Here is a 25,612-nt window from a genome sequence, read left to right on the forward strand (position 1 = left end):
TTAAACTTCAAAAAATAAAATAACAGACAAAAGGCAGCTTAAACTTTGTTCTTCCCGAGGATCAGATGTACAACTCTGAGCAGGAACTACCCCTACAAAGTTAAAAGACCCTTTAACCCCAAATCCAGTCACAGGCAAGGAAAGACCTTCACTGTGGGGTCAGGCAGAGGGCAGGAGGAACCCCACAGATAGGTCAGTGGGTTCTGAAACAGCACAAGTGGAGAACAGACAAAAAGCCCTATCAGAAACAGGATCCAGAACTTATAGGGCAAACTTTGTCACAAGGAGTTATGTACAAAGGGAGGTGGGCCAGGGTCACAGCCCAGGAGGGAGACAGAGGAATACACAGCGCCACCAAGGTTGCCCCTGGTCCTAGCCAGCTGCTGCGGCACCCTGCTTACCCTCAATTCTCCTCATCACTGTCATCCGGGCTGATGGCTGGGCTGGTGAGGCTGTAGGTGGGGCTGGTGGGTGAGTAGCCAGGGGAAGTGGGAGAGTAGGTAGAGCCTTTAGGGGAGGTGGGCGAGTAGGTAGGGCTGGTGGGTGAGTACTTGGGGGAGGTTGGTGAATAAGTGGGGCTAGTAGGTGAATACTTGGGGGAGGTTGGGGTATAAACTGGAGACGTTGGTGAGTAAGTAGGAGATGTTGGTGAATACTTTGGAGTAGTGGGTGAATAGGTGGGGCTGGTAGGAGAGTACTTGGGAGAAGTGGGTGAATATTTGGGGCTGGTAGGCGAGTACTTAGGAGAGGTTGGGGTATACTCTGGTGAGCTAGGACTGTAGGAAGGACTGGTTGGGGTATACTTGGGAGATGTAGGGCTGTAGCTAGGAGAGCTAGGGCTATAGCTGGGAGAGCTTGGGGTATAAGTTGGAGACTGTGGTGTGTACCGTGGGCTTGAGGGGGAATAGCTTGGTGAGGTTGGTGAATAGCTGGGTGAAGTTGGGGAGTAGCTTGGAGAGGTAGGGCTGTAGTTAGGGCTAGTTGGTGTGTAGTTGGGACTAGTAGGCGAGTAGCTGGGTGATGTTGGGCTGTAGCTAGGTGACGTTGGGGTATAATTAGGACTGGTTGGAGAGTAGTTTGGACTGGTGGGTGAGTAACTTGGGGAAGTTGGTGAGTAGCTTGGAGATGTAGGCGAGTAGCTGGGAGATGTTGGTGAATAGCTAGGGGAAGTGGGAGAGTAGCTGGGTGAAGTTGGTGAGTAACTGGGAGATGTTGGTGAATAGCTGGGAGACGTTGGCGAGTAGCTGGGAGAGGTTGGGGAGTAGCTGGGTGATGTTGGTGAATAGCTTGGCGATGTTGGTGAATAGCTGGGAGACGTTGGCGAGTAGCTGGGAGAGGTTGGCGAATAACTAGGAGATGTTGGGGAATAACTGGGAGAGGTTGGGGAGTAGCTGGGTGACGTGGGGCTATAGTTGGGACTGGTTGGAGAATAGGATGGAGAGGTTGGGGAGTAGGAAGGTGAAGTGGGGGAATATGAGGGACTCTGGGGTGTGTAGCCCCCAGGGGAGCGAGGCTCGTAAGCAGGTGATGTTGGCGAGTAGCTGGGTGACATGGCACCACCTGTGGAAAATAAGGCAACAAGGGAAATATATGATGAAAAGACTTGTCTGTAAGGAAAGCTCAAGGAGGAAATGAGGTAGCTTGGCAGTAACAACTCACCTGGAGAAGGGATGTATGGGCTTGAAGGGCCAGGAGAGCCTGGAGAGCCTGGTGTGGGAGACCAGGCAGGAGAGTAACCTGGGCTGAAACCACTGGCATCTGAAGCAGCACTGGGAGAAAAGCCAGCTGCCCCTGGGGTCATCCCACTCCCTGGAAGGGAAAAGAACAAACTGAAACCAGCCAGAGCTGGAGCCCAATCATCCACCTTTCCCCAATTCCCATGACCTCCACCATCTACAAATATTACCATCCACCATCCCAGATCACCCACTTCTGACCACCTGAGGGCCCTCTTCGTGGGTCAGGTTACTCACCAACACTTGGGGACCAGGCGCCATAGGCTGGGGTTGCACCCTGGTTCCAGGGTGTCATGGCAGGAGAAATTCCTCCCATGGGACTGGGTGCTGAGCCGAAGAACATGCCAGTGGCTGCAAAGAAGCCCAGTAACTCATGAGGAACAGGACCCAGGGTCTAATAACCCACCTGGCCAAGTCCTCACCCCCTTGCAGGCCCAGCAGGGTTCTGTTCAGCTGAGGCCCTCATACTCACGTCCAGCAGCCCCCAAGCCAGGGATGTTGGTGGGGATCTCCATTCCATACTTGCACTTCTCTGCATCAAGTAGGAGATCAAAACAGCCAGTGCCAGCTGGAGCTAGCTGGCCCAGCATAATATTCTCAGACACCCCCTTCATGGGGTCACTCTCCCCATGGGCAGCTGCTTCCATAAGCACATCCACCTAAACAACCAGAAAAGGACAGGCCCCGTCAGACCCCTCCACACACTGCGCCCAGGGTGCTCCCACCACAATCGTAGCCCAATTGCCCCACAGTAGAAGAACAACACTGATAAAAATATACATTCATGCTCCTATTTTGCAGAGCTCCTTTCTCTGACCCTGCTCAGAGAAAAGTTCTGCCATTACCGTTTCCTCAAAGGAACATTTCATGAGAGGTCCAGTGTCCTGGCGGTTGACTCCATGTCGGGTAATGGCCATCAAGTGGCCACGACAGGTCATGGTATCACACAAGAGCGCCAAATGCCGGTAATTGACATAGGAACCATCAAAGGAGATGACATGGTACAGCTCCCGCTCCAGAGCCTTCCGCACAGCCTCAATGCCCAGCACCTGTCATGGAGATTGAGGGGGAAGAATCAAGTCCAGGTTAGCTCTGTTCCTTTTCCTGCTCCTACCACCACCCAGATCCATAGGGAGGGAGTCAGGAATCAGTACATCCCACATTGAAAATGTATTCAGGCAGAAAAAACCTGAAAAAGGAAATCCTGTGAGCAGATGGCACAGAATAACAGCCCTGAAACCTCACTCTGAAATAAGCCCCAGGAAAGACCATGAGGCAGTGGGCTCACCGTGAAGATTTCCACAATGTCATTGGAAGTGGTGCGCACAGGGTCCACATCTTTCTCGCTCAATACTCGCATCAAGCTGACACCATCCGTCTCCAGGATCCACTCCTGCAGGGCCTTGAATTCCCCGTCCTCCGTGATGATGATCTTCTTCTTGTTGTCAGTCTGTGGCAAGTGCATGTACACCTGGAAGAGGAGAGTGAACTTGAGCTGGACTAAGTAGGACAGGGTGAGGGACAGGTGGGAGGACAACAGTTGAGGAGGAGAAGGCTGACCTTGCTGATCTGCTCGATGCCCTGCAGGGTCATATCTGTCAGCATGTTAGATTCAATGCAGCGCAGGAAGACATCATCATCCATCTTGTCTACCACCTCTTCTTCCTGTAACATGAGATAAGCATTCCTAGAACCCTTGGTCTCTTCTCAACTCTCACTCCAAACTACTACCTCTCAAGACTTGGTCTCAAAAATATTAAAAGAAACCTAAGAGAAGGCAACCACACCCTACTGCCTGATATTCTTTATTTTCACGTAGTCTGTTTAGCACCATGTATGTGCCCTTGAGGGCTGTGACCCAAGTAAGTCCCTGTTTTGCTTCTGGTGCTTAGCCAAGTGCTTTGCTAGGCTGCTTCTAACTTGGCATGGCCCTTTTTAGTAGATGTATACTGTATTCCATGAAGATACATTAACATTTTCTTAGCTATTCTGACAACACATGGGGAGTTGATGAGTTCTTGAATTTTTATTATTAAAACGGCAGACACTTGCATGTACAGAACAATCTCTCAGTAACTATACCCAGGAATCAGTCGTTGGTCAAACATTTTTATGGATCACATTATATCTGCTGCAATACCACTGTCCTAAGGACACAGCAATTCCTACCATTCAGCCTGTCCTTAACCCTGCCCCCTTGCTCTCTTGGCTCAGGAGAGTGGGCTGTAGGAATCTGGGGAAGGAGAATCAAATGACAGAGCTATGAGGATGTGCCCTTTTTCAGTACCATCTGTCTGTTTTATCTATTTGGCTGCCATTTCAAATTTCAAAGATTTTCACTGCTACATGTTGGGAAAATCATTGCTAATCATCATTCCCTACTCCTAAATTAGGTGGATGTGGCTAATGTTGCTTGCATCTTAATTTCTTTGGCCACTAACAAGATTTAATGGTTTTCTGTAATAGGTCAATTTCTTCTTAGTTCCCATTTACCTCTTGCATCTTGTTTTCATCACTGTTCATAATACGTATACGAAGGACCAGCTTTTCTGCATTATCATCATTAAAGATGCAATTCAAGTCATCACCAAAACCTGGCAGAGACAATAAACCATGAGAAAGATGACACTGAACAGGACTTGCTTCCTGGTCACTGTCCATTTCCAGGTTCTTCACTCACAGGGTTTTCTTGTGACTAACCTCTCCTCATAGAACTTTCCTTCTCATAGATTCCCTCTAGAAAGGAGGAGGGGGAATACAGAGGGTCCCTGGAAGGTATAAGGACCAGGGAACAGTGACCTGGAGGTGTCTTGGGAAGATATAGATGGTATACTGATAGCAAGAGGCATTTTTAGGACCCAAGTGCAGTGAACATCACAGAAGTGGACACCCAGGCGGTGCTCCTGAGTTGGTCCTGTCTTCCCAGCCTTACCAGCATTAATCTTTTCAGCAATCTGCTCCATAGTCAGCTTCCGGTCAGTCATGTGCTTCCGGTCCAGCTCCACCCGCAACAACCAGGGGGAGATTCGGGCCACATCAAAGTCAGGCATTTCATAGTAGACATTCACCCACTCCTGATCCTCTGCCACCACTGTGCTTTGGGGATTGGGGTCATAGTAAATGGCTGTGTTGGCAGTCACCTTCCTCAATGTTGTATGCTCTAGGCGGCACAGAATGTCCTGGATAGAGAAAGGGATTCATGACACAGGCATTGGGGTAACTCGAAATGCCTCTTGAAACCATCCTACCAAGGGTATCCCAATCTCCAGATTCAAGGAAAAATTCACCTCCTTTTCTTCCTGCCAAGCCCATTACTCCCTACCTTGGCCCTCTCAGCATCTCGAGCAGACTGGCCCAGCAGGAAGACAGTGAGTGATGGGGTCTTTGGCTTCTTAGAAATGTTGATGAGCTCCTTAAGTCGGGGTACTCCCAGGGTCACATTCTTGGCGGACACACCAGCATAATGAAAAGTATTCAAGGTCATCTGGGTAGCAGGTTCTCCAAGGGACTGTGCAGCCAGAGCTCCCACCATTTCCCCAGGATGGGCCTAAGGAAAGACTAGGGTCAGTCAACACCAATCCTCTCTTCTGGTGAATGACTGGAATGTAGTCAAGGCCAAGACTAGCCTTATTCTTAAAGAACAAGGGGCAGATGAGTTTGGCAAAAGTAGAGAGACTTTTATTTTATTATTATTTATTTATTTATTCACTGGTATCGAGGATTGAACTTAGGGGCATTCAACCACTAAGCCACATCCCCAGCCCTATTTTGTATTTTATTTAGAGAAGTTGTCTCATTGAGTTGCTTAGCACCTCACTGTTTTTGTTTTTTTTTTTTGGTACTGAGGATTGAACCCAAGGGCACCTTTGAACCACATCCCCTATTTATTTTTTAAATTTTGAGACAGGGCCTGGCTAAGTTGTTTAGGGCCTCACTAAATTGCTATGGCTAGTCTTGATTGTAAAATCCTCCTGCCTCAAGCCTCCAAAGTCATTGGGATTACAGGTGTGTGCCACCACAACCAGTCCTCTACATATTCTTTGTACATGAGACTTATCAGACAAATAATTTCAAAGCATTTTCTCCCATCCTGTGATAGCTTTTTACTTTCTTGATGGTGCTCTATGAAGTACAGAAGTTTTAAATTTTGATCAAGTTCAAATTTCCTACTTTTTTCTTTGGTTGTTTATGCTTTGGGGTCATAACTAAGAATCCATTATCTAATCCATAGTTTTAAAGATATAACCCATTTACTTTTATTCACATTATACTTTAACTCTTAAATTTATATCTTTGAAAGATTTGAGGTACTTTTCTTATGTTGTATAAGATAGGGTGGTATCAAACTTCTTTCTTTTCGGCTGAATTTGTTTGTTTTTTCAGGGCCATAGGTTGAACTCGGGGTCTTGCACACGCTAGGCAAGTGCTCTACCACTGAGTTATACCCTTAACCCCCAACTTCATTCATTTGTATGTGGAGATCTAGTGGTCCCAGCATAATTTGTTGTAAAGATTATTGTTCTTCCCCCATTTAATTGACTTGGCACTTAAAAAAAAAAAAATTGGGGCTAGGGATGTGGCTCAAGCGGTAACACACTCACCTGGCATGCGTGGGGCACTGGGTTCGATCCTCAGCACCACATAAAAATAAAATAAAGACGTTGTATCCACTGAAAACTAAAAAATAAATATTAAAAAATTCTCTCTCTTTAAAAAAAAAAATCAAGTGAACACTAATGTGAAGATTTTAATTCTGAACACTGAATTCTATTCTATTGATCTATAAACACATCCTTATGCCACTAACATACTCTATAGCTCTATTATGTTTTTGAAATCAGTGAGTGTGAGTTTTCCAACTTTGTTGTTCTATTTTCTTTTCTTTGCTGAGAATCGAACCCAGTACCTCACACATGCTAGGCAAGTGCTCTACCACTGAGCTACAAACCCAGACTCAACTTTTTTCTTTCTTAAGATTGTTTTGGTGCTTCTGGTTCCCTTGCGTTTCCATACGAATTTCACAATCAGCTCATAAATTTCTGCCAAAAACACAGCTGGGACTTTATGATAAAGATTGTATTGTATCTGTGGATCACTTTGGGGAACAGCTCATTTAACAATATGAAGCATTCCAATCCTTGAACATAGATGTTTTTTCATTTCTTTTTTCAGTGTTGTTTCACAGTATTTCCTAAGGCATTTCTAATTCATTCATTCATTCATTCTAGTACCAGAGGTTAAACCCAGAGGTTCTTGTGCGCTAGGTAAGTGCTCTACCTTACTAAACGACATCCCTGGCCCTTTTTAATTTTTTGGTACTGAAGAATAAATGCCAGGGATGCTTTACCCACTAAACTATATCCCCAGTCCTTTTTTACTTTTTGAGACAGGATCTTGCTAAATTAGTGAAGATAGCCTCAAACTTGTGATCCTCCTGCCTCAGCCTCCCAAGCCTTTTTACTTTTATTTTGAGACAGTCTAAGGTACCAAGTTGGTGTTGAACTTGCAATCCTCATGCCTCGGCCTCCCAGGTAGGTAGAATTACAGGCATGCACCACCATACCCAGATACCTAATTTTTAAGACTGATACCTAATTTATAAGATTCATTTACATCAATCAGATTCAGAGGCATGCATATAATGCTTCCCCTCCTTCCATTACCCTATAAACCCCTTAAATATAGCGAAAGCATGTTCCAGTATCTATAAATCTTTTTTCTACTCATTCCCTCCAATTCCTTATCGCTAAATTAGAATTCTGCACAAAGCAAGCATTTTAGGAAAAAAAAAAGAACAAGGCTACTTCATATTCCCAGTCACACCACTTACTTCCTATATGATGACCATCATAAAATATAAAGTTGTTGTCTAAGCCTCAGTTTTGGCTCTGCCACGTGGGACTAGCAATCTCTCCCCTACTAGGATCATTTTAAGATTGTTATGATATAAAGGCATAATGCACTAAACACAGGTCTTGGTACACAGTACCCTTTCAATAAGTAAGAGTGATTATGGACATAAGTAAACTGTTCTTAGAAACCAGAGAAGCCAATAAGCAAAAAGAAAAATGAGGCCAAGGTGAGAAGCCAATACTCACAATGGCCTGATTGAACTTGGATTCAATCTCCCCAAGCAGCCAGTCAAAAGCCTCTCCACTGAGCCGAAACTCCTCAGCCATGCGGCGGGAGCATAGTGTGGATCGCAGGTGGATGTTGAAGAGCAGTGTGGCATTCTCCTGAGCCTGCCGGCTTAGTGGGTCATCCCCATTCACAATCACCAGCTTCTTGCTCAATTCCTTGACTCCTGGGGCCAAAGAAAGGGTGAAGAGATCATCAGACCAAGGCCAAGCAGACTCCTATCCCCCAGCCTGGCCTGGAAACCCCTAAGCAGGTACTTACCCTCTACCACTTTGATGGGGTGCAGATCAGAGGGAAGGCGAGGGTTGATGTGAAAGATTTTCTGAGCATTCCAGATCATTCGCAGAAGGTTACAGGGGAGAACAACCTGAGAGAGGAGGGAATAGAGAGAAGATTTCAAGTCAAGGACTGCCATCCAGTGGCAGCACCTCCCTAGCCTAGCACTTCCTAACCACACATACCTTGCTGTCACCAGTCGGGAAGATGACCCTAAGCACCTCCCGATCCTCACGCATCCTTTCAAATTCCCGTTCCAGCTCGTTCTGTATATGTGCATTGCTTAGCACATCCTTTACCAGATCCTCCTGCAGAGTTCGCCGCAGGGCCCTCTCATTGGTATAATCGAAGCGGAACCTGAGGTGAAAAGACGATGGATTCAGGGGACAGGAGAGCTCTGGGTTATGTTATTAGCTCTAAAAGGAACAGTGTGAGGCTCTCAAAAGTGTACAGGAAAAACAATTTGGGTGGAACCAACTTAGATGCCCTTCAATAGATGAATGGATTAAAAAATGTGGCATTTATACACAATGGAGTATTACTCAGCACCAAAAAATGACAAAATCATGGCATTTGCAGGGAAATGGATGGCATTAGAGCAGATTATGCTAAGTGAAGCTAGCCAATCCCTAAAAAACATATGCCAAATGTCTTCTTTGATATAAGGAGAGCAACTAAAAACAGAGCAGGGAGGAAGAGCATGAGAAAAAGATTAACATTAAACAGGGACGAAAGGTGGGAGGGAAAGGGAGAGAGAAGGGATATTGCATGGAAATGGAAGGAGACCCTCATTGTTATACAAAATTACATATAAGAGGATGCGAGGGGAAAGGGAAAAAAATCAAGGGAGAGAAATGAATTACAGTAGATGGGGTAGAGAGAGAAGATGAGATGGGAGGGGAGGGGGGATAGTAGAGGATAGGAAAGATAGCAGAATACAACAGTCATTAGTATGGCAATATGTAAAAATGTGGATGTGTAACCGATGTGATTCTGCAATCTGTATACGGGGTAAAAATGGGAGTTCATAACCCATTTGAATCAAATGTATGAAATATGATATGTCAAGAGCTTTGTAATGTTTTGAACAACCAATTAAAAAAAAAAAGAAAGAAAGAAAAACAATTTGGAAGCAAGATTCCTGGGATAGATCAAGGGTGCCAGGGTTTGAACATGTACCTGCCCCTGTGCCCTTTCCTAACATCACCAGGGAAAAAGTAAGGACAAATTTCAAATCTGCCTCCATTCATCCTCTTCCCCATCAAGTAGCTATTTCAGATGGGTGGAGAAAATGTGCTGAAAAATAAGGCCCACTGCAAGACATTCTTCAGGCCATTTCTCTGAGGGAGTAGAAATCCTACAACTCAGGCCCTAAGATTCAAGAGCATAAACCACCCACTTGCCCGCCTCCTTACTTCTTCTCAAAAGCCTTGTTAGAAGGTTTCAGCGTAGCTAGGTTCTGAAATTCAACACTCTCTCCTGCCAGGCCATCCTCGCCATATCGCAGCTGCACCACCTGGTTGATGGAGTTCCGCACAGTTGCATCGTATTTCACCATCACTGACTCCATGGACTTGATCAGACGCCGCTGGATATACCCTGAGAAGAGGTAATCAACTGAAGGACCCAAGGCAAGGGGGGATGACAAAGCCAAAGACCCAGTCTAGGGCCTCAGCCCACCAGATTATTAGCTAATACCCTTCATTCTCAAGGTCTATCTTTTTTGTAGTGCTGGGAAATGAACCTAGGGCCTCATACACGCTAGGCAAGTTAACCCAAATCACTCCTCAAAGTCTTCTGGCAAAAGTTGTATGTACCATCAAATGGACTGAGTACCCAGTAGATTCCCCTAACAACCATCCCTAAAGTGGTAGGTCAGAAGCAGAGTCCAAGGCTCTACCTCCTACAGTCTGAAAAAAAAAAAAAAAAAAATTTTTTTTTAAACTGTTGGGGTTGGAACCCAGGGCCTCACACATGATAGGCAAGCTTTCTACCACCAAGCCACACCTTTCGCCCTTTATAACTCCTGAGTTTCAGTCTGTTCTTTCCATGAAGGCCAAAATTCCACCAACTGAAACAGAAGCCTTTAGCCTGAGAATCCCAATTCCCTACCCACCACAGTTTCTTAGCAGGCAGTACTTCCTGGAAGTGCCCTGAAGATCTCACCAGTCTCAGCAGTCTTGACAGCTGTGTCGATGAGCCCCTCTCGACCCCCCATGGCATGGAAGAAAAACTCAGTTGGTGTGAGGCCAGCTAGGTAAGAGTTCTCCACAAAGCCACGGCTCTCAGGTCCATAATCATCCTTGATGAAGTGAGGCAAAGTCCGGTGCTTGAACCCAAATGGGATCCGCTTGCCCTCCACGTTCTGCTGCCCCACAACAGCAATAACCTAGGGAACAAAAAAGGTGGGCTGCATCTGCATCTGACTCCTCTTGCCTTAAGAATATGAGTTCCCAAGCTAGGCACAGTGGCACATGACTGGAATTCCAGTTACTTGGGAGGCTGAGGTAGGAGGATCTGAGTTCAAGAATAGTCTGGGCAACTTAGTGAGACCTTATCTAAAAATAGAAAGTTAAAAAGGGCTGGAAATGTAATTAAGTTCAATCCCCAGTACTGCAAAAACAACTATATTGAGTTCCCAATATTTTCCCTAACTTCCTCTACCTTAAAACATACACCCATCTTCCTTTCTCTTCCATAATTCAGTGTAATGCCCTAACTGGAAATACAAGACTCCTCACCTGTGAGTTTTTTTTTTTTTTTTTTTTTTTTTTAATATTTATTGTTTAGTTCTCGGCGGACACAACATCTTTGTCGGTATGTGGTGCTGAGGATCGAACCCGGGCCGAACGCATGCCAGACGAGCGCGCTACCACTTGAGCCACATCCCCAGCCCCACCTGTGAGATGTTGATCTTGGAACCTTTAGCTCCTGACACCACCATAGACTTGAAGTTGTTGTATTCAGACAAGGATTTCTGGGCGGAGGAGCCAGTCTTGTCTCGAGCATCATTGAGAATGCGATTCACTTGGTTTTCAAAAGTCTGACGCAATGTGTTCCCTGGAGTGGGCTCCAGCTCATTATTATGAGCCTTCTCAATGACCTGAAAGTAGAGTTCTCAGTGAGACATCAAGCAATACTCTTTTCCCCTTCCTAAAACTCCTTATACCCATATTGTTCTTGCTGATGTCCAATTCAAAGTCCTAGAGAGCCACTTATTCCCTCTGTCCAGCTTTCCCTCTCACCTCTATTACATCTTGTTTGGCCTTCTTAATAGTGTTCTGAATGTCCTGATAAGTCTTAGAATCAGCAATAGAGTCCCCAATGCCAATGGTATGACCTGGAGATAAAGAGAAGCATGAGTGACACTGCCTTTTGGACTCCTATGCAATAGGGGAGATACTTGAAGCCTTATAAGAAAAGAAGAACACAAGGAGGAAGGAGAAAGAATAGTTTGAAGAGCAGAAGAACAGACCACTAAACTTACCCTCAATGAGGAGCCAGTTGTTAATGACAGTCTGAATATTGGAGTAGAAGAGACGAGTAATGTCATGACCCATCTCTAGGTAGGAGATGTGGACCAAGGAGCCAGCCGAGGTGCCCAGAGACTTCTTACACAGAATGCCCATGATCAGCTCCCCATTCTCCACTACAACCTGTGAAAAAGCACCCATTAAAGGTCTCAGTTCTGAAAGCACTTCCAAATCCTGTCCCCACATGTCCAAAAGTCAGGCCCACCTTGGTGTCCCCAGGAGAGATATGCTTGTAAGGGCCACTGTCCTCGTCATCAGGATGGGTACTATGAGTACGGATACAATTGATATGGCCAGGTATGATAAGAGAGAAGATCTGTTTGCCTGTCCACAGGGGCCGGGGCTTGAGGATGGCTGGCTGAGGGACCTTCCCATCCCATGTAGATAGGAACATTAGGAGGTTCATTACTTCACCCTATGAGACAAATATCAAGAGAGACATAGTCAGAATACAAGCCTCATATCTCAGGAATATCAGGGAGGCTTTCCTACCCCAGGAGGAAAGTCATATTTTGGAGGCAACAAGATACCAAGAAAACTGCCTTCCAAATTTTTAATTAAAAAAATCACCGTAAGGGGCTGAGGTTGTAGCTCAGTGGCAGAGCGCTTGCCTGATACGTGTGAGGCATTGGGTTCGATCCTCAGCACCACATAAAAATAAATAAAATAAAGGTACTGTTTCCAACTACAACTAAAATAAATATATTTTAAAAAATGCTATTACAGTTTTTTTTTTTAATTTTTAGTTGTTGAAGTGAGGAAGAACAGACCACTATTTATTTTATTCATTTATTTATATGTGGTACTGAGAATCAAACCCAGGGCCTCGCACGTACTAGGTGAGTACTCTACGGCTGAGCCACAATCCCAGCCCAAAAGGACTTATTTTTATGTTTGCCTAAATAATAAATACAATTTCTTACAATAATTGGGATAGTAAAAATAAAGAAATAAACAAAATTTAACTAGGGTTTATTTATTTTCCCTTCACCTTTATTACATAGAAAATACATTTATATAGAATTAAATTTTAAGGAATTAAACAGGGATCTAAAGTTAAATTATTTTGGGCCTATAATCTTTCCTAATCTCCTTCTTTCTTTCCACCTAACCAGAAAAAGCAGTCTCTCCTAAATACCAGGGCAAAACAAGCCAAGAAAAAAAAACAAAAACAAAAACAGCAGTTCTTCCTTCCTGGCCTCCTCCTCACCTCCCCCAGATTCCCCTTCGCCTTCCCGAGCCTGGTTTCCATTTGGACCACATACCCGCTCCAGGAAGACATCTCTCTTAGTGAATTTGCGCACTGCAGTGAGTGTATCCTGCACGATGCCCATGACGGGTCGATTGCTCTGAGGGGTGACAATCATACGGGGAACCATGGCCAGCTCCTGGATCTCTGCCCTGGTCTCCAGAGACTGTGGCAGGTGCAAGTTCATCTCATCCCCATCAAAGTCTGCATTGTACGGTGTCGTTACACTAAAGTGAAAGAGAAGAAGACGTCTTCAGAAAAACAACCTCAAGAAGCAAGCCTACCTCACACCCTCACCCTAGCCTGCTTCTATTCAGTTAGGGAACTGACCTAAGATTCAAGCGAAACGTAGACCAAGGGAGGATGCGAACCCGATGACCCATCATGGACATTTTGTGCAAGGTTGGCTGCCGATTGAAGATAACAATGTCTCCATCACACATATGCCGTTCCACCTAGGGAAGTAGGATACAGAAAAGGGTTCAATGAAGGAGGGGTAGGCTAAGAATGAAATAACAAGGAACCTAGGCTCCTTTGTAAACTAAAAGAAATGATGTTGTGGTGTTATTCACTTGAAAATACCCACTTTGTGTCAGCCCCTAAGTCAGACACCAGGTTATTAGGGAAAACAAAATGTAGTGTCCAATCTCAAGGAACTCAGTCTGGGGCGAAAACCAAGAGAAAATGAACATGAAACCCTCTGCATTATTCCCCTATGGATTTCTTTTTTCTGAATATGCGCCCCTGGGTAATGTAATCCCCACCCTGGATGTCAATGGCTAGCAGCTACAAACATGCCTGCAACACCAATAGCCTTTTAAAAAGACTGCCAATAATAAATGAACAGAACTGTCTCAGATGGCCTATTCTAGCCAGCCTACATTCCAGAAAGCCTCCAGTTCATGTAGTTAAGAGAGACCTAACCTATCACCTACCTTATAGCCAGTCTGTAGGTGAAGGTCACTGGGCTTGGGGTGGAAACGCAAGTCAATGCGATCGCCATTGTCTCGGATTATATATTTGGCTCCTGGGTACTGGCTATTTCCCCTGCGTACTAGTTCCTGAAGTCTAGAAAGAAAAAAGGTGCAATAAACAAAATGCTTCCCCCAAAGCCCCGGCAACCACCTTTACCCTGAAGCCTCAAGTAAAATCTAAACTTCTATTTTTTTTTTTTAAAGAGAGAGTGAGAGAGAGGAGAGAGAGAGAGAGAGAGAGAGAGAGAGAGAGAGAGAGAGAGAGAGAGAATTTTTAATATTTATTTTTTTTTAGTTCTCGGCGGACACAACATCTTTGTTGGTATGTGGTGCTGAGGATCGAACCCGGGCCGCATGCACGCTAGGCGAGCGCGCTACCGCTTGAGCCACATCCCCAGCCCCAAATCTAAACTTCTAAACAGCAATTCTTTCCCTCCTTACTCTGAGCTCCCTCCCCCATGTGGGGGTAGCACACCTCCCATTTCTTAAATCCTCACCACTGGGGCCACATTCCCCAAGCCACTCCAGGCAGGGCTTCCAGACTGAGGCACACCTGTCAATGTTGAAGGGGGTGACAATCTCTGCAAAGGTCATATTGGCAGCAATGGAGCGGGGCACGCCAACTTGGTCAATGGATAGGTTGGGGTCAGGGGTGATGACAGTGCGGGCTGAGAAGTCCACTCGCTTGCCCATCAAGTTCCCTCGCACCCGGCCTTCCTTGCCCTTCAAGCGCTGCTTCAGGGACTTGAGAGGACGTCCAGACTTTTGCATGGCCTGTGAGAAAACATGAAGAGGTAGCAACCCAGCAATCAGTCTGGATCCTCCTCCAGATCTCTGCTATCCCCCACCCTGCTCCAATCCATAGGGGCCAGGGAATATGCAGACGCACACGGGGCAAGCCAGGCAGCTCATTGTCCACCATGGTGGCTACATGGAACTGAAGGAGCTTCACATCCTCTGCAATGACATGGGCTGCTGCCCCATTCTGTTCATTCCTACGTAGCTGATTGTTGATCTTCACGATGTCAGCCAGTTTGTGAGTCAAATCATCCTGAGAGGGAAGTTAACAATATCAAAGTCCAGCCGCCAATGACTAGGCTCTCAGCATGTAAGTGCTAGGCAAACAGCAAAACTCTGCTTCACTGAAAGAGGCAGAGGCAGGCCTACTTGCTCTCATTTTACCGATACAAAAGTCCCTTGATGACCTTTAACCTCATTCAAAGTCATCCTTAAAGATCACACAGCAAACAAACAGGAGACATTTTCTAACTTAGATGTGTCTATCTGGCCCTGTACACATGCCATACCTACAGGGCTCCTCCCTCTCAGACACCTGGCTATTCACCCAAGAAACATAGTCCTGGAGCCACAGACCTGGTTGCGGGCAGAGCCTTGCATCACTACAGCAGGCCGCACTGAGAGTGGGGGGACAGGCAGCACTGTGACAATCATCCACTCAGGCCTAGCGTAGCGGGGCTCCATGCCCAGCACAAAACACTCCTCGTCTGAGATGCGCTTGAAAATCTCATGCACTCGTTCTGGACTCAGCAGGATCTTCTTCTCCTGAGAATCCTCATTAACATGTTTCCACTCAGCATACAGCTCCAAGCCTGAGCGACGGATCCGGGGTTGATACCGCCCACAGCCACCATGGCCCTTTAGAGAAGAGACAAGGGCCATTAGAACCTGAACACAGGCTATTTCCACCACACCAGGCCAGCCCTTCCCACTCCCCCATGTCCTTTTAGTTCCTGACTTTTCTGCAGCCTTCTCCTTTCTTCTAGGCCTCTATATGACCTCCTCTGGCCTCTCCTTCCCCATAATCTCTGCCAGCCCCAGTTACCTTCTCTTTGGTCAGATCCTCATCACCCTCAGGCTGCTCCACGCCGAACTTGTTGTCCATCTCCTCCCCACCCTCACAGATGTTTTTGCCCTTGCAAAGGTCGTAGACATGTGTGAGCCTCTTCTTGGGCTGCCCCTTGGATTTGGCCAGGATGTCCTTGATCTTTGGGTTGTTCTGGAGCAGAAGAGAGCAGGGTCAATTGGAGCTGCCCTCAGCTTCCCATCCAGCAGTCCCCCTCCCAGGCCAGGGGCTGTCCCCAACTCACAGAGTCCACAAGCAGTTTGGAACAAAAGAAGCAGACACAACGCAAAACCTTCATCGTCTTCACCAGGAAGCCCACGTGAAACACAGGCTTGGCCAGTTCGATGTGGCCAAAGTGCCCAGGACATTCTGTCATGTTCCCTGTGTAAACAAGCATGTGACACTTTCCTCCAGCTCCCAGTAACTTCAGAGACTAGGCCTTCAAGTGTCTACCCTAGTCCTGGCTTTTTTTAAGAACCTGAACCTCTCTTTTTCGCTTGGGAATCCCTTAACACTTACCTGCACAGGTTTGACAGCGACCGGTCCTTTCAATCACTCCCTGCCTTGGATCCATTAGTCCCCCAAGCTTGGGGCGGCCTCCCTCAGTCGTCTCTGGGTATTTGATACCACCCTCTGTCACAGACATCCGCTTCTGCAGAAAAGAAAGGCCGGCCAATAACAACTATATGGGATTCCTAGTTTCTAGCCTTCTTGGCTGGAGAGTCCTATATGAAGACCCAAGAATCCCAAACCACTACAAAAGAATTAATCGCATTTAACCTGGGATGAGCAGATGGTGGGGCACACCTCTGGAAATGCCAAAGGTGAATATCATAAGTCAAAAGCTGGTTCCAACACTGCTGGGGGGTTAGGAATAAGGTCATACCTGAGTGTAGTGGACCTCAAACTCCATACAAATCCCCCATCTCTAGAACTAGAACCCTAGTCATTTCTGGTTTTTTTTTTTTTTGGGGGGGGGGCGGGGGCTGGGGAGGGCAGGCGGTATTGGGGATTGAACTCATGAGCATTCACCCATTGAGCCATATCCCCAGCCCTATTTTGTATTTTATTTAGAGACAGGATCTCACTGAGTTGCTTAGCACCTTGCTTTTGCTGAGACTGGCTTTGAATACACAATCCTCCTGAGCCACTGGGATAACAGGCATGCACCACTGCACCCGGCTCCTCTGGTTTTAATTCTAAGTCACAGACATTCAAAGGATTTAACCATAAAAAGAAATAAAAGTTCCTTCAAGGGGAGTAAAAACCAATGTATTATTTCTTCTCCCTCTTGAAATTAAGCCCGCGAATCTGAGAACATAACTGAACAGTCCCAAGACATGCCCCACCAATTCTTAACTTCAGCTCCTGAAGAGAAACAAGGGACCTGGAGATACAGTCTTGCCTCTTTACTCCATCATTGTCACTCTCTCCTCAAGGACCTGAATTGCCTAAACTATTCCACATCTAGATGAAGATGTTATTTTATCACAGAACCAGGTGCTAGGACTGGTTGGTGGAACAAAAATGAATAGCTGGAAACCCCAGAAACATGGAGCCAGGACTCAATGGGGCAATTCAGAGAAGGAAAAGTGGGGAGATGGAAGAACTTTTAAAAAGTAGTCGAGTTGGAGGGGCTGGGGTAGCGGCTTCAGCGGTAGAGCACTTGCCTAGCAAGTGCAAGGCCCTGGGTTTGATCCTCAGCAACACATAAAAATAAATAAAATAAAGGTATTACATCCAACTACAACTAAAAAATAAATATAAAAAAAAAAAGTAGTGAGTTGGAGAAGACATTTCTGCCCTGGGCTAAAGGCAGGTGAGGCAATCTTTAGCATCCTTTCACACAATAAAAACTCAAAAGACTTTTAGGGACTGGGGTTGTAGCTCAGTGGCAGAATGCTTGCCTAGTACACGTGAAGCACCAGGTTTGATCCTCAGCACATTAAAAAAAAAAAAAATCATGATTTTTAAATTAGTTTAGGCTTTTTGGTTCACTAACCTTCCATAGGGATGAAATTCAAGAAATTTATTAAAAGCTTCTATTTATGTCAACCTTGAGCTAGGTACCAACCTTCTCTAATTCCAATCACTGTTTCTCTAATCCCAACCATTGATCTCCCAGGAATGAATTCCTATCTCCAGAAATTTCATACCAGGGGCTGGGGTTGTGGCTCAACGGTAGCGTGCTTGCCTAGCATGTGCGAGGCGCTGGGTTCAATCCTCAGCTCCACATAAAGATAAATAAATAAGGTATTGTGTCCAATTACAACTTAAAAAATATTTTTAAAAAATCTGATACTACATGAAGTTATTCACCCAAGGACTCAAGGAACTAGAAGAAGTCAAATCCAATTCTCTCTGGAGCCAAATACAGGCTCACCCCACTCTCCTATGCTTCTGGAGAAATAATTATTTAAACTCTAAAATATAACCTTTCTTTTTTCTTCTCTTTTTGTGGTACTAGGAATTTAACCCAGGGCCTCAAGCACTAATCTACATTCCAGCATTTTATTTTTTATTTTAAGACAGTTGCACAGGATAGCTCAAACTTGTGATCCTCTGGCCTCAGGCTCCTGAGTAGCTGAGATTACAAGTGTGTACCACCATACTCAGCTACAAAACATCCTCTTAATGTCAGGTGCTAGTTGATTCGTTTTTATCTTCACAACTAACATAAAATAAGCATCATTACTTTCATTCTAAAGATTGTAGAACTTGAGGCCCCAAATTTTCCTAAGATTACACTGCTGCTAAGCCAGCGACTCCACTCTGCCTCATTCAAAGAACCCATCTCAGTTCTCAGCTTGCTGGCCTATGACACAAACAGGTTGTTTACTTGAAGTTCTCTTTCTGTTCCAACACACACACCCCACCGCCGCTGCTGCTTTGTCTCCTTCTGAGGCTCCTTGGCCATGATATGCTCTGCTACTCTCCATACTTACCTAATCCATGCTTCTCGCTCTCTCTCTCTCTTTTTTTTATTTATTTATTTTTCAGTTTTTGGCGGACACAACATGGTTGTTTGTGTGTGGTGCTGAGGATCAAACCCGGGCCGCACGCATGCCAGGCGAGCGCACTACCGCTTGAGCCACATCCCCAGCCCATAATCCATGCTTCTCATTGCACCCTCAATGATGTCCTGTATATCAGGACATCATCAGTACTGTCTACTCTGATAACTCACAATCTTTACCTCCAGGTCCAATCTTTCCTATGAGCTTTGAAATCATATATTTAACTATTTACTAAAACTCTTCAGTCATCCCATTGATAAGTTAAATTCAACATGTCTAAAAGCAAGCTCTCTTCCCCACAAAAAGCTCTCCTTTTTTTTCACTTCCCATCTCAGGTGTAAATCCCAAATTAGAAATCTGTACTTATCTTTCCTTATCCTCAGGCATAAAAGGTTGAAACTATATGTTGGCTCTGTAGTCAAAAATTTCTGATCTGGAATTCTGGTTCTGTTCTTATGAACTATAATCATTAAGGATTTAATTAGCCTGCTTAAGCCCAGGATATAACAGGTATCCAATATATGGCTGCCATTACTACCTAATCATTCACCAAGTGCTGGTCATTTTGAATTCTTAAATATTTCTTGAATCTTGCCCCTCCCTCTTTTCTATCCCTACAACCACTGTACTTGTCCAGGTTTTTCCTTTTTTTTTTAAAAATATTTATTTATTCATTTATTTTTTAGTTATTGGCAGACACAACATCTTTGTATGTGGTGCTGAGGATCGAACCCAGGCCGCACGCATGCCAGGCAAGCGTGCTACCACTTGAGCCACATCCCCAGCCCCAAGTTTTTCCTTTATAGAACATATTCATGGGTCAACAACCTGTCTCTCTTCAATATATCCACACAACTGGGTGCTCCTTCTAAAACAGAAACATAATCATTGTTGGAATTAATTCCAAACTCAGCAAAAGAAAGAGGATTTTATGATCTCCCTACCTTCATTCCCATGCTCCACACCTGTAGACTCCTCAGTTAACAATACCTCAATAACAATTCCTGTGGTTCTCTTATCACTCAGCACAACTGGGTAACAAACTTCTCTGGTGCTTTACATCACTGGTGCCTTTCCCTGTTCTCAGAAGGCCCTTTGTATTAGATACACTGGCTCCAAGACTTACCTCAGGCATTGCTTCCTTCAGGCATCCTTTTCACAGACTCCCCAAGACAAGACAGCTTTGTGCTTCTAAAGCCCCTATATTTCGGCACTTCTGACAATGCAATGAAGTTACCTATTAGGGGTGTGTCTTCCCTATAAAGACTGTGAACACCTCTCAGGTAGGCTTCTATCAAAAGTTTGTTAAAATGAACTACACTGCATAGGACCTTCCTCTGGAGCCAGGTGCCCTCAAAGAGCTTACAAAAGAGAGTAGTTTTCCCTTGAATAAAACTACTAAACACCCTCATAATAGATCTGATTAGTCATGGTTGGGTAGAGACCAAAACAGTTTCCTAAAATGCAAGTCTGAGGAGAGTTCCCAAAACTCCCATGAAGTTATCTGGTGACACCTCAGGAGACGGGCTTGGTGTATGACTAAATTCACAAAGCTGGAAACTCACCAGCTACTAAGATAGGTATTTTGTTCACTTTGAATGAAACACACATAGAGAAGCAGGCATGAAATCTGACCACCAGAACAGACACTACAGAGAGACCTAAGGGAAATCACTGAAAACTTTTCTACTTCCCTCTGCTCAAAGCCCATGCTCACTAAATCAACCACCCCTCTAATGACCAATTCTGCTTTCAGGCGTTCAGAGACAGGACAACTGACTGTCCTAGAAAGCAGGCATGAAAGTTCTGGTTAATGGGAAGGACTATCCCTCCATCATAGGTTAACAAATTGTCATTTGGAATTATACACAAACTACTTTAGCCTTCAACAGAGGACTAGGTCTCACCATCTACAGGTCAGAGGTTAGATTTCTGAAGAGGTAGCTAGTTGGAGGCTAGGTTGTCCTGCTATTTATTCTGAGATTACAAAACAAAAGGCTACCATAGAAGCTTAGTAAATATTTTTTGTCTTCTCCCTTTAGCACACCAAATCAAGTCCTCACAACTTGGATTCAGTTCTATGTGGTACCACATTCTCCACCCCTCCCCCATATTTATGTTCCAGTTATAAATTTCTCTAAATTCCTTTGGCTTTCCATGTCCCCTTTTCAAGTAAACCTCCATTTATTCATATGACTTAGCTCAGATGTTCCCTCCTGGTGAAGCCTTCACTCACTATGAGCTATCCTTATCTATGCCACCAAGGTTCTAAGCAAAATTTTAACTACTTTCTTACACATCTATCACTCCCACTGGATTGCAATCCTTGAGGACAAAGATCATGTTTATTTATCTTTATATTCTCATTGATGAACTAAGTAGTCACTAGCACATGGTAGGGGCCCAGAAACTATTTGAGATCCCTCATTAGATAATAAATAATTTGGGCTGGGGATGTGGCTCAAGCGGTAGCGCACTCGCCTGGCATGCATGCGGCCCGGGTTCGATCCTCAGCACCACATACAAACAAAGATGTTGTGTCCGCCGAGAACTAAAAAATAAATATTGAAAATTCTCTCTCTCTCCTCTCTCACACACACAAAAAAAAGATAATAAATAATTTGAAAACAAGGATAATCTTCTTCATTAATTGTATCCCACACTCTTACCTAAAGGAGTACATTCGGAACTGAAGGTGTAGCTCTTTGGTAGAGTTCGAGCCAAAAAAAAAAAAAAAAAATCCTAGCACCAACCCTCCTTGCTTCCTTCCCTCACACAACAAACCATTTTCATAACAGCAAAGACAACAGCTCTATAATAAAGCCAATTTAGTCTTCTGTACCTCAATCCCCCACTCCCACCCCTCATGACTTTTAGAGACCACACTAGCATTAAATACCACCTGCTCCACAAAAGGCCTCTTACTCTTATCCATCCTCCCACCTCAAAGTGGAACCATCTGTTATTCCCTCAAAAACAGGCATGCACACTACATAAATTGCAAGCCACGGAAAACAAAAAGTCCCCCATATTCCTCTACTCTAGAGATGATTCCCTCAATTTTGTAAGCAGTGTTCCATCATTTAAAAAAAAAAAAAAGCTAATCTGTTCTTATTTTAACATAAAGAGGGTCTCATTCTGCATACTGTTCAGTTATTTTTTCATTTAACTGGAGATTTCCTAACATTATCAGTTCAGAGTTCTTAGTGTTCCAGTAACTTTCACAGCAATACTTAAGCCAAAAAAAAAAAGCCACTTATTAAGTACCTTAGCACCCATTAATAATCCAGCTTCAGTGGGGCATGGTGATGCATGCCTGTAATCCAAGAGGCTTGGGAGGCTGAGGCAGAGGCAGAAGGATCCTGAGTTCAAAAGCCAACCAACCTCAGCAAAAGCGAGCACTAAGCAACTCAGGGAGACCCTGTCTCTAAATAAAATACAACAGGGCTGGGATGTGGCTCAGTAGTTGAGTGCTGCTAAATTCAATCCAAAGTACAAAAAAAAAAGGCCAGCTTCACCAAGGTATGTCATCATCCAAAGGGAACTGGCGCCATCTAATGCTGAAACGGAACTACCTGGAACCAGGGTACCTATGCTTTTCTGTAGAATTAAAAACACCTCACTGAGTTTGCTGTTGTGCCGCAAGTGTACCAGCACAATTGGGAATAGATTTAACCTAGTGGGACAGTGCTTTTCTGATCTAAGACCATACTCTGAATCACACAATACAGTTCCTATTAGTAAATATTTAGGTGGTTCATAATTCTGATTTTCAAACAGTTAAAATTTCTTCTGTGTGTCTCCACACAATCATTCACTTATTTATCCAACTACTTTTTATTACATGCCGGGTACTATTTGAAATGCTGAGGGAATAGAGGTGAATAACAAGGTTCTATCAAGGGTGCAAGAATGACAGCCCATGGGGCTGGGGATACAGCTCAGTTGGTAGAGTGCTTGCCTTGCATACACAAAACCCTGGTTCAATCCCCAGCACCAAAAAAAAAAAGACAGCCTATGAAGGAAAATAAATAGAAGGCAGAGGTTAGAGAATGCAGGAATATGCTATTTAAATAGGGTGGTCAGGGTAAAGCTCCTAACATCTGAGGAGAGAGATACTGACATAAAGGAATTAGCATGTGGACATTTGGGCAATGTAGTTCCAAGCAGCAGGGACAATGAAAAACAAAATCTGAGGCAAGAATAAGCTTTCAGTTGTCAAGGGACAAGCAGGTCAGAGTGATCAAAGAAAAATAAAGACAAGACTGGTACTGAGATGGAGAGGCAAGCAGGGGCCAGATAATACAGGACCTAACAGGTCTCAGAGTAAGGAATTTGAATCCTCAGGAGAGGATTCCATGTAGGGAATGGAAGAGATGAGATTAAATGATCTCTTTAGTCTGTTCTACCTCTTCTGCAAAATGCAGGAAAAACAACTGGGGTCTAGGCTAGCCCCAGGGGAAAATGGTGGAGTGGAACATAGTGGAGATGGTCATAAATGGCTGGATTCCAAGTATATTTTGAAGGCAGAACAAACTGGCAGATGGAGTCAGTAGTAAAAAAAAGAGAAGAATCAAAGTTAGCTATTAGGTTTTGGCCTGAACAAATATATAAATGGAAAAGCCATTTATTGAACAGGCAAAACAGGGGGAGGGGCATGTTTCAGGGGAGAAATTAAGTTTTTTTTATTTAAGAATAAAATTTTAAAAGTGGCAATGTTGAGTCAACAGATATACACATTAAAAGACTGATAAAGGGGCTGAGGCTTTAGCTCAGTAACAGAGGGCTTGCCTACCATGTGTGAGGCACTGGGTTCAATCCTTAGCATGGCCTATAAATAACTAAACAAAATAAAGGTATTGTTCAGGGCTGGGGTTGTGGCTCAGCGGTGGAGCAATAGCCTAGCATGTGTGAGGCCCTGGGTTCAATCCTCAGCACCACATAAAAATAAATAAATAAAATAAAGGTATTATGTCCAATTACAACTAAAAAATAAATATTAAATAAAGATATTGTTCATGTACAACAACAAAAAAGACTGATTAAGTTGCCACACTGTCCTCAAAAAGAAAAAATTTACATGAATTTATTTTTTACCAATAATATGTAAGCATGCCTATTTCCTAGTTTTTTTTTTTCCTTCTTTGGAACTGGAAATGGAAACCAGGGTTTTGTGAATGTGGGGCAAATGCTTTGCCACTGAGCTACATCCCATCCCTATTTCAGGGTGTTTTTGCCAGCAGGAAAAATAGTTTTAATTTGTATGTTTTTATTAGTAATTTCAATGCATTTTTATGGCTGTGAACTGTCTATTCATGATGTTTATTCATTTTTCTGGAGACATGCACTTTCCTTTCATGTAAGTATCCCTTGTATGTGTATAATAAATCTATCTTTATACATTATATTGCATATATTGTCCGTGGTGCCTCTGATAAACAGAATTGGTTCTTATTTTTATGTAATAAAATCTACTTTGCTCCTCCTTGTATGTATAATGCTTAGCTCATTTTAGGTTCACCATAAAATCTGCCTTTATTTAATTCATTATTACTAAAGTTCTGCCTCTGGTACAGACCCCCAAAAGCCACCTGTATTTTTTGTTAAATATTAACTTCATCTAAATTTATTCTGTGGTATGACTGATGTGAGGTCACGATAGATGGGTACATCTAACTTACTACCAACTCAGTGCCTTTCCATAACATTACTCCCATTTCGCTTAACTCAAATGTTTGTCCACCTCCTCTGCCTCTTCAGACAGAATATGCTCTAAAAGGCAAGGTACCCGTCTGTCTCTTGAAGCTAGCTGTGCATCCCCAGCGACTGTTGTGTCTGCCGCATAACATTTGCTCAATATTTGTAGCAGGGGAGGGAAAAATACCTGGGGGTCGGTTTCCTATTCGAACTTAGTTTTTAAACTCTAGGATTCATTTCATCTCGTTTAACATCGGTAATTCACCCACACGCTAAGCTTGCTTAAAACCTTACGAAACTTATCTGGGAGCCCCGGGGCTGGACCCTGAAAGGCCTCAGCGCCGCTAACCCATCTTCCCTGCCGGTCACTTGTGGGCAGTGAACAGCGTCAAGTTTTTGCAGTCACTGTTGGGTCCCGCCCTCCGGCGCAGGAGATAATTAGAGGAACAGGGCACGGCAGCTTACCAGCTCATCCGGACTCAGGACTCCGAACTGCACTCTCTTGATGGTGCGCAGCGGGCATGCGCTGTCCCCGGAGGGGGGACCACCCCCGTGCATGGCAGAGGAAGGCGCGCTGCGCAGGCGCAAACCTCGCTACAAAAAGCCTGCGCCGCCTCCGCCTAGGTGCTCAGACCCTGTCGGGGCGGCCACAGGGAAGGACCTCCCTGAGTTGGGAGTTAAAAGTCGGAGGAGGGAAAGGTGGGGGAGGGAAGGAGGCGGGGAAATGAAAAAGAACGAAAGGAAACCTTCTCCCCCTTTCCGGAGATTTTTCGGCTCCCAAAAAGGAAAAAAAAAGGGGGTGGGTAAAGGAAAAGGTTTTGGGGGAGAGGAAGAAGAAAAAGGGTAACGAATAAATAAGTAACCGGGTTCCTGAACGGCAGAAGTTACGGCAGTTTGTCTCTCCCCCTTCCGGGAGCCGCCTTCCTCTCCAACCGTCCCGGTCGCGCTCTCGGCGCTTCTGAAGAGCGAACTGGCCGAATGACACCCTTTATAGATTCGCCCCTGCATCCCCGCCCCTTCCTTTCCCGCCCTCCCTTGCGCTACGGGGCCGCCTGCGCCGGCCCGCACGGGGCGCGCGCTGGAGTCGTTGATCCTCTCAGGATCTCTGGTTGGGAGACCTTTTGAAAT

The 25,612-nt window shown here is 44.7% G+C and overlaps 1 protein-coding gene across 2 annotated transcripts; it reads right to left on the minus strand.

Moving 5' to 3' along the window:
• Polr2a (RNA polymerase II subunit A) lies at positions 1-25,424 on the minus strand. Of its 2 annotated transcripts, XM_026390486.1 has the most exons (30): positions 24,950-25,424; positions 16,290-16,422; positions 16,015-16,151; positions 15,750-15,923; positions 15,281-15,562; positions 14,796-14,957; positions 14,460-14,680; positions 13,868-14,000; positions 13,263-13,387; positions 12,949-13,159; positions 11,889-12,098; positions 11,638-11,806; positions 11,396-11,490; positions 11,050-11,253; positions 10,317-10,539; positions 9,566-9,749; positions 8,336-8,507; positions 8,136-8,241; positions 7,835-8,040; positions 5,059-5,283; positions 4,669-4,915; positions 4,230-4,330; positions 3,297-3,401; positions 3,025-3,207; positions 2,582-2,785; positions 2,209-2,395; positions 1,974-2,087; positions 1,660-1,809; positions 402-1,560; positions 1-92 (listed from the first exon to the last, which is right to left on the minus strand). In XM_026390486.1, the coding sequence occupies exons 1-29, from the start codon at positions 25,040-25,042 to the stop codon at positions 404-406; spliced, it is 5,913 nt and encodes a 1,970-aa protein (XP_026246271.1). In that variant the 5' UTR covers positions 25,043-25,424; the 3' UTR covers positions 1-92; positions 402-403. The 2 variants fall into 2 exon arrangements, with proteins under 2 accessions (XP_026246271.1, XP_026246270.1); XM_026390485.2 differs by having other exon boundaries at positions 1-1,560.
• Between the last annotated feature and the right edge of the window lie 188 nt (positions 25,425-25,612).

This window comes from Urocitellus parryii, chromosome 7, assembly GCF_045843805.1.
Source record: "Urocitellus parryii isolate mUroPar1 chromosome 7, mUroPar1.hap1, whole genome shotgun sequence".
Classification (NCBI taxonomy): Eukaryota; Metazoa; Chordata; class Mammalia; order Rodentia; family Sciuridae; genus Urocitellus; species Urocitellus parryii.

What these genes read in the sequence shown, in the direction of transcription:
- Polr2a (XM_026390486.1), bottom strand. Translation starts at nt 25,042, where the DNA reads ATGCACGGGGGTGGTCCCCCCTCCGGGGACAGCGCATGCCCGCTGCGC. An exon ending in CCAAACTGCTTGTGGACTCT is followed by an intron (nt 15,924 to 16,014) that starts GTGAGTTGGGGA and finishes CTTCTGCTCCAG; the next exon opens with AACAACCCAAAGATCAAGGA. An exon ending in AGGATCTGACCAAAGAGAAG is followed by an intron (nt 15,563 to 15,749) that starts GTAACTGGGGCT and finishes TCTTCTCTAAAG; the next exon opens with GGCCATGGTGGCTGTGGGCG.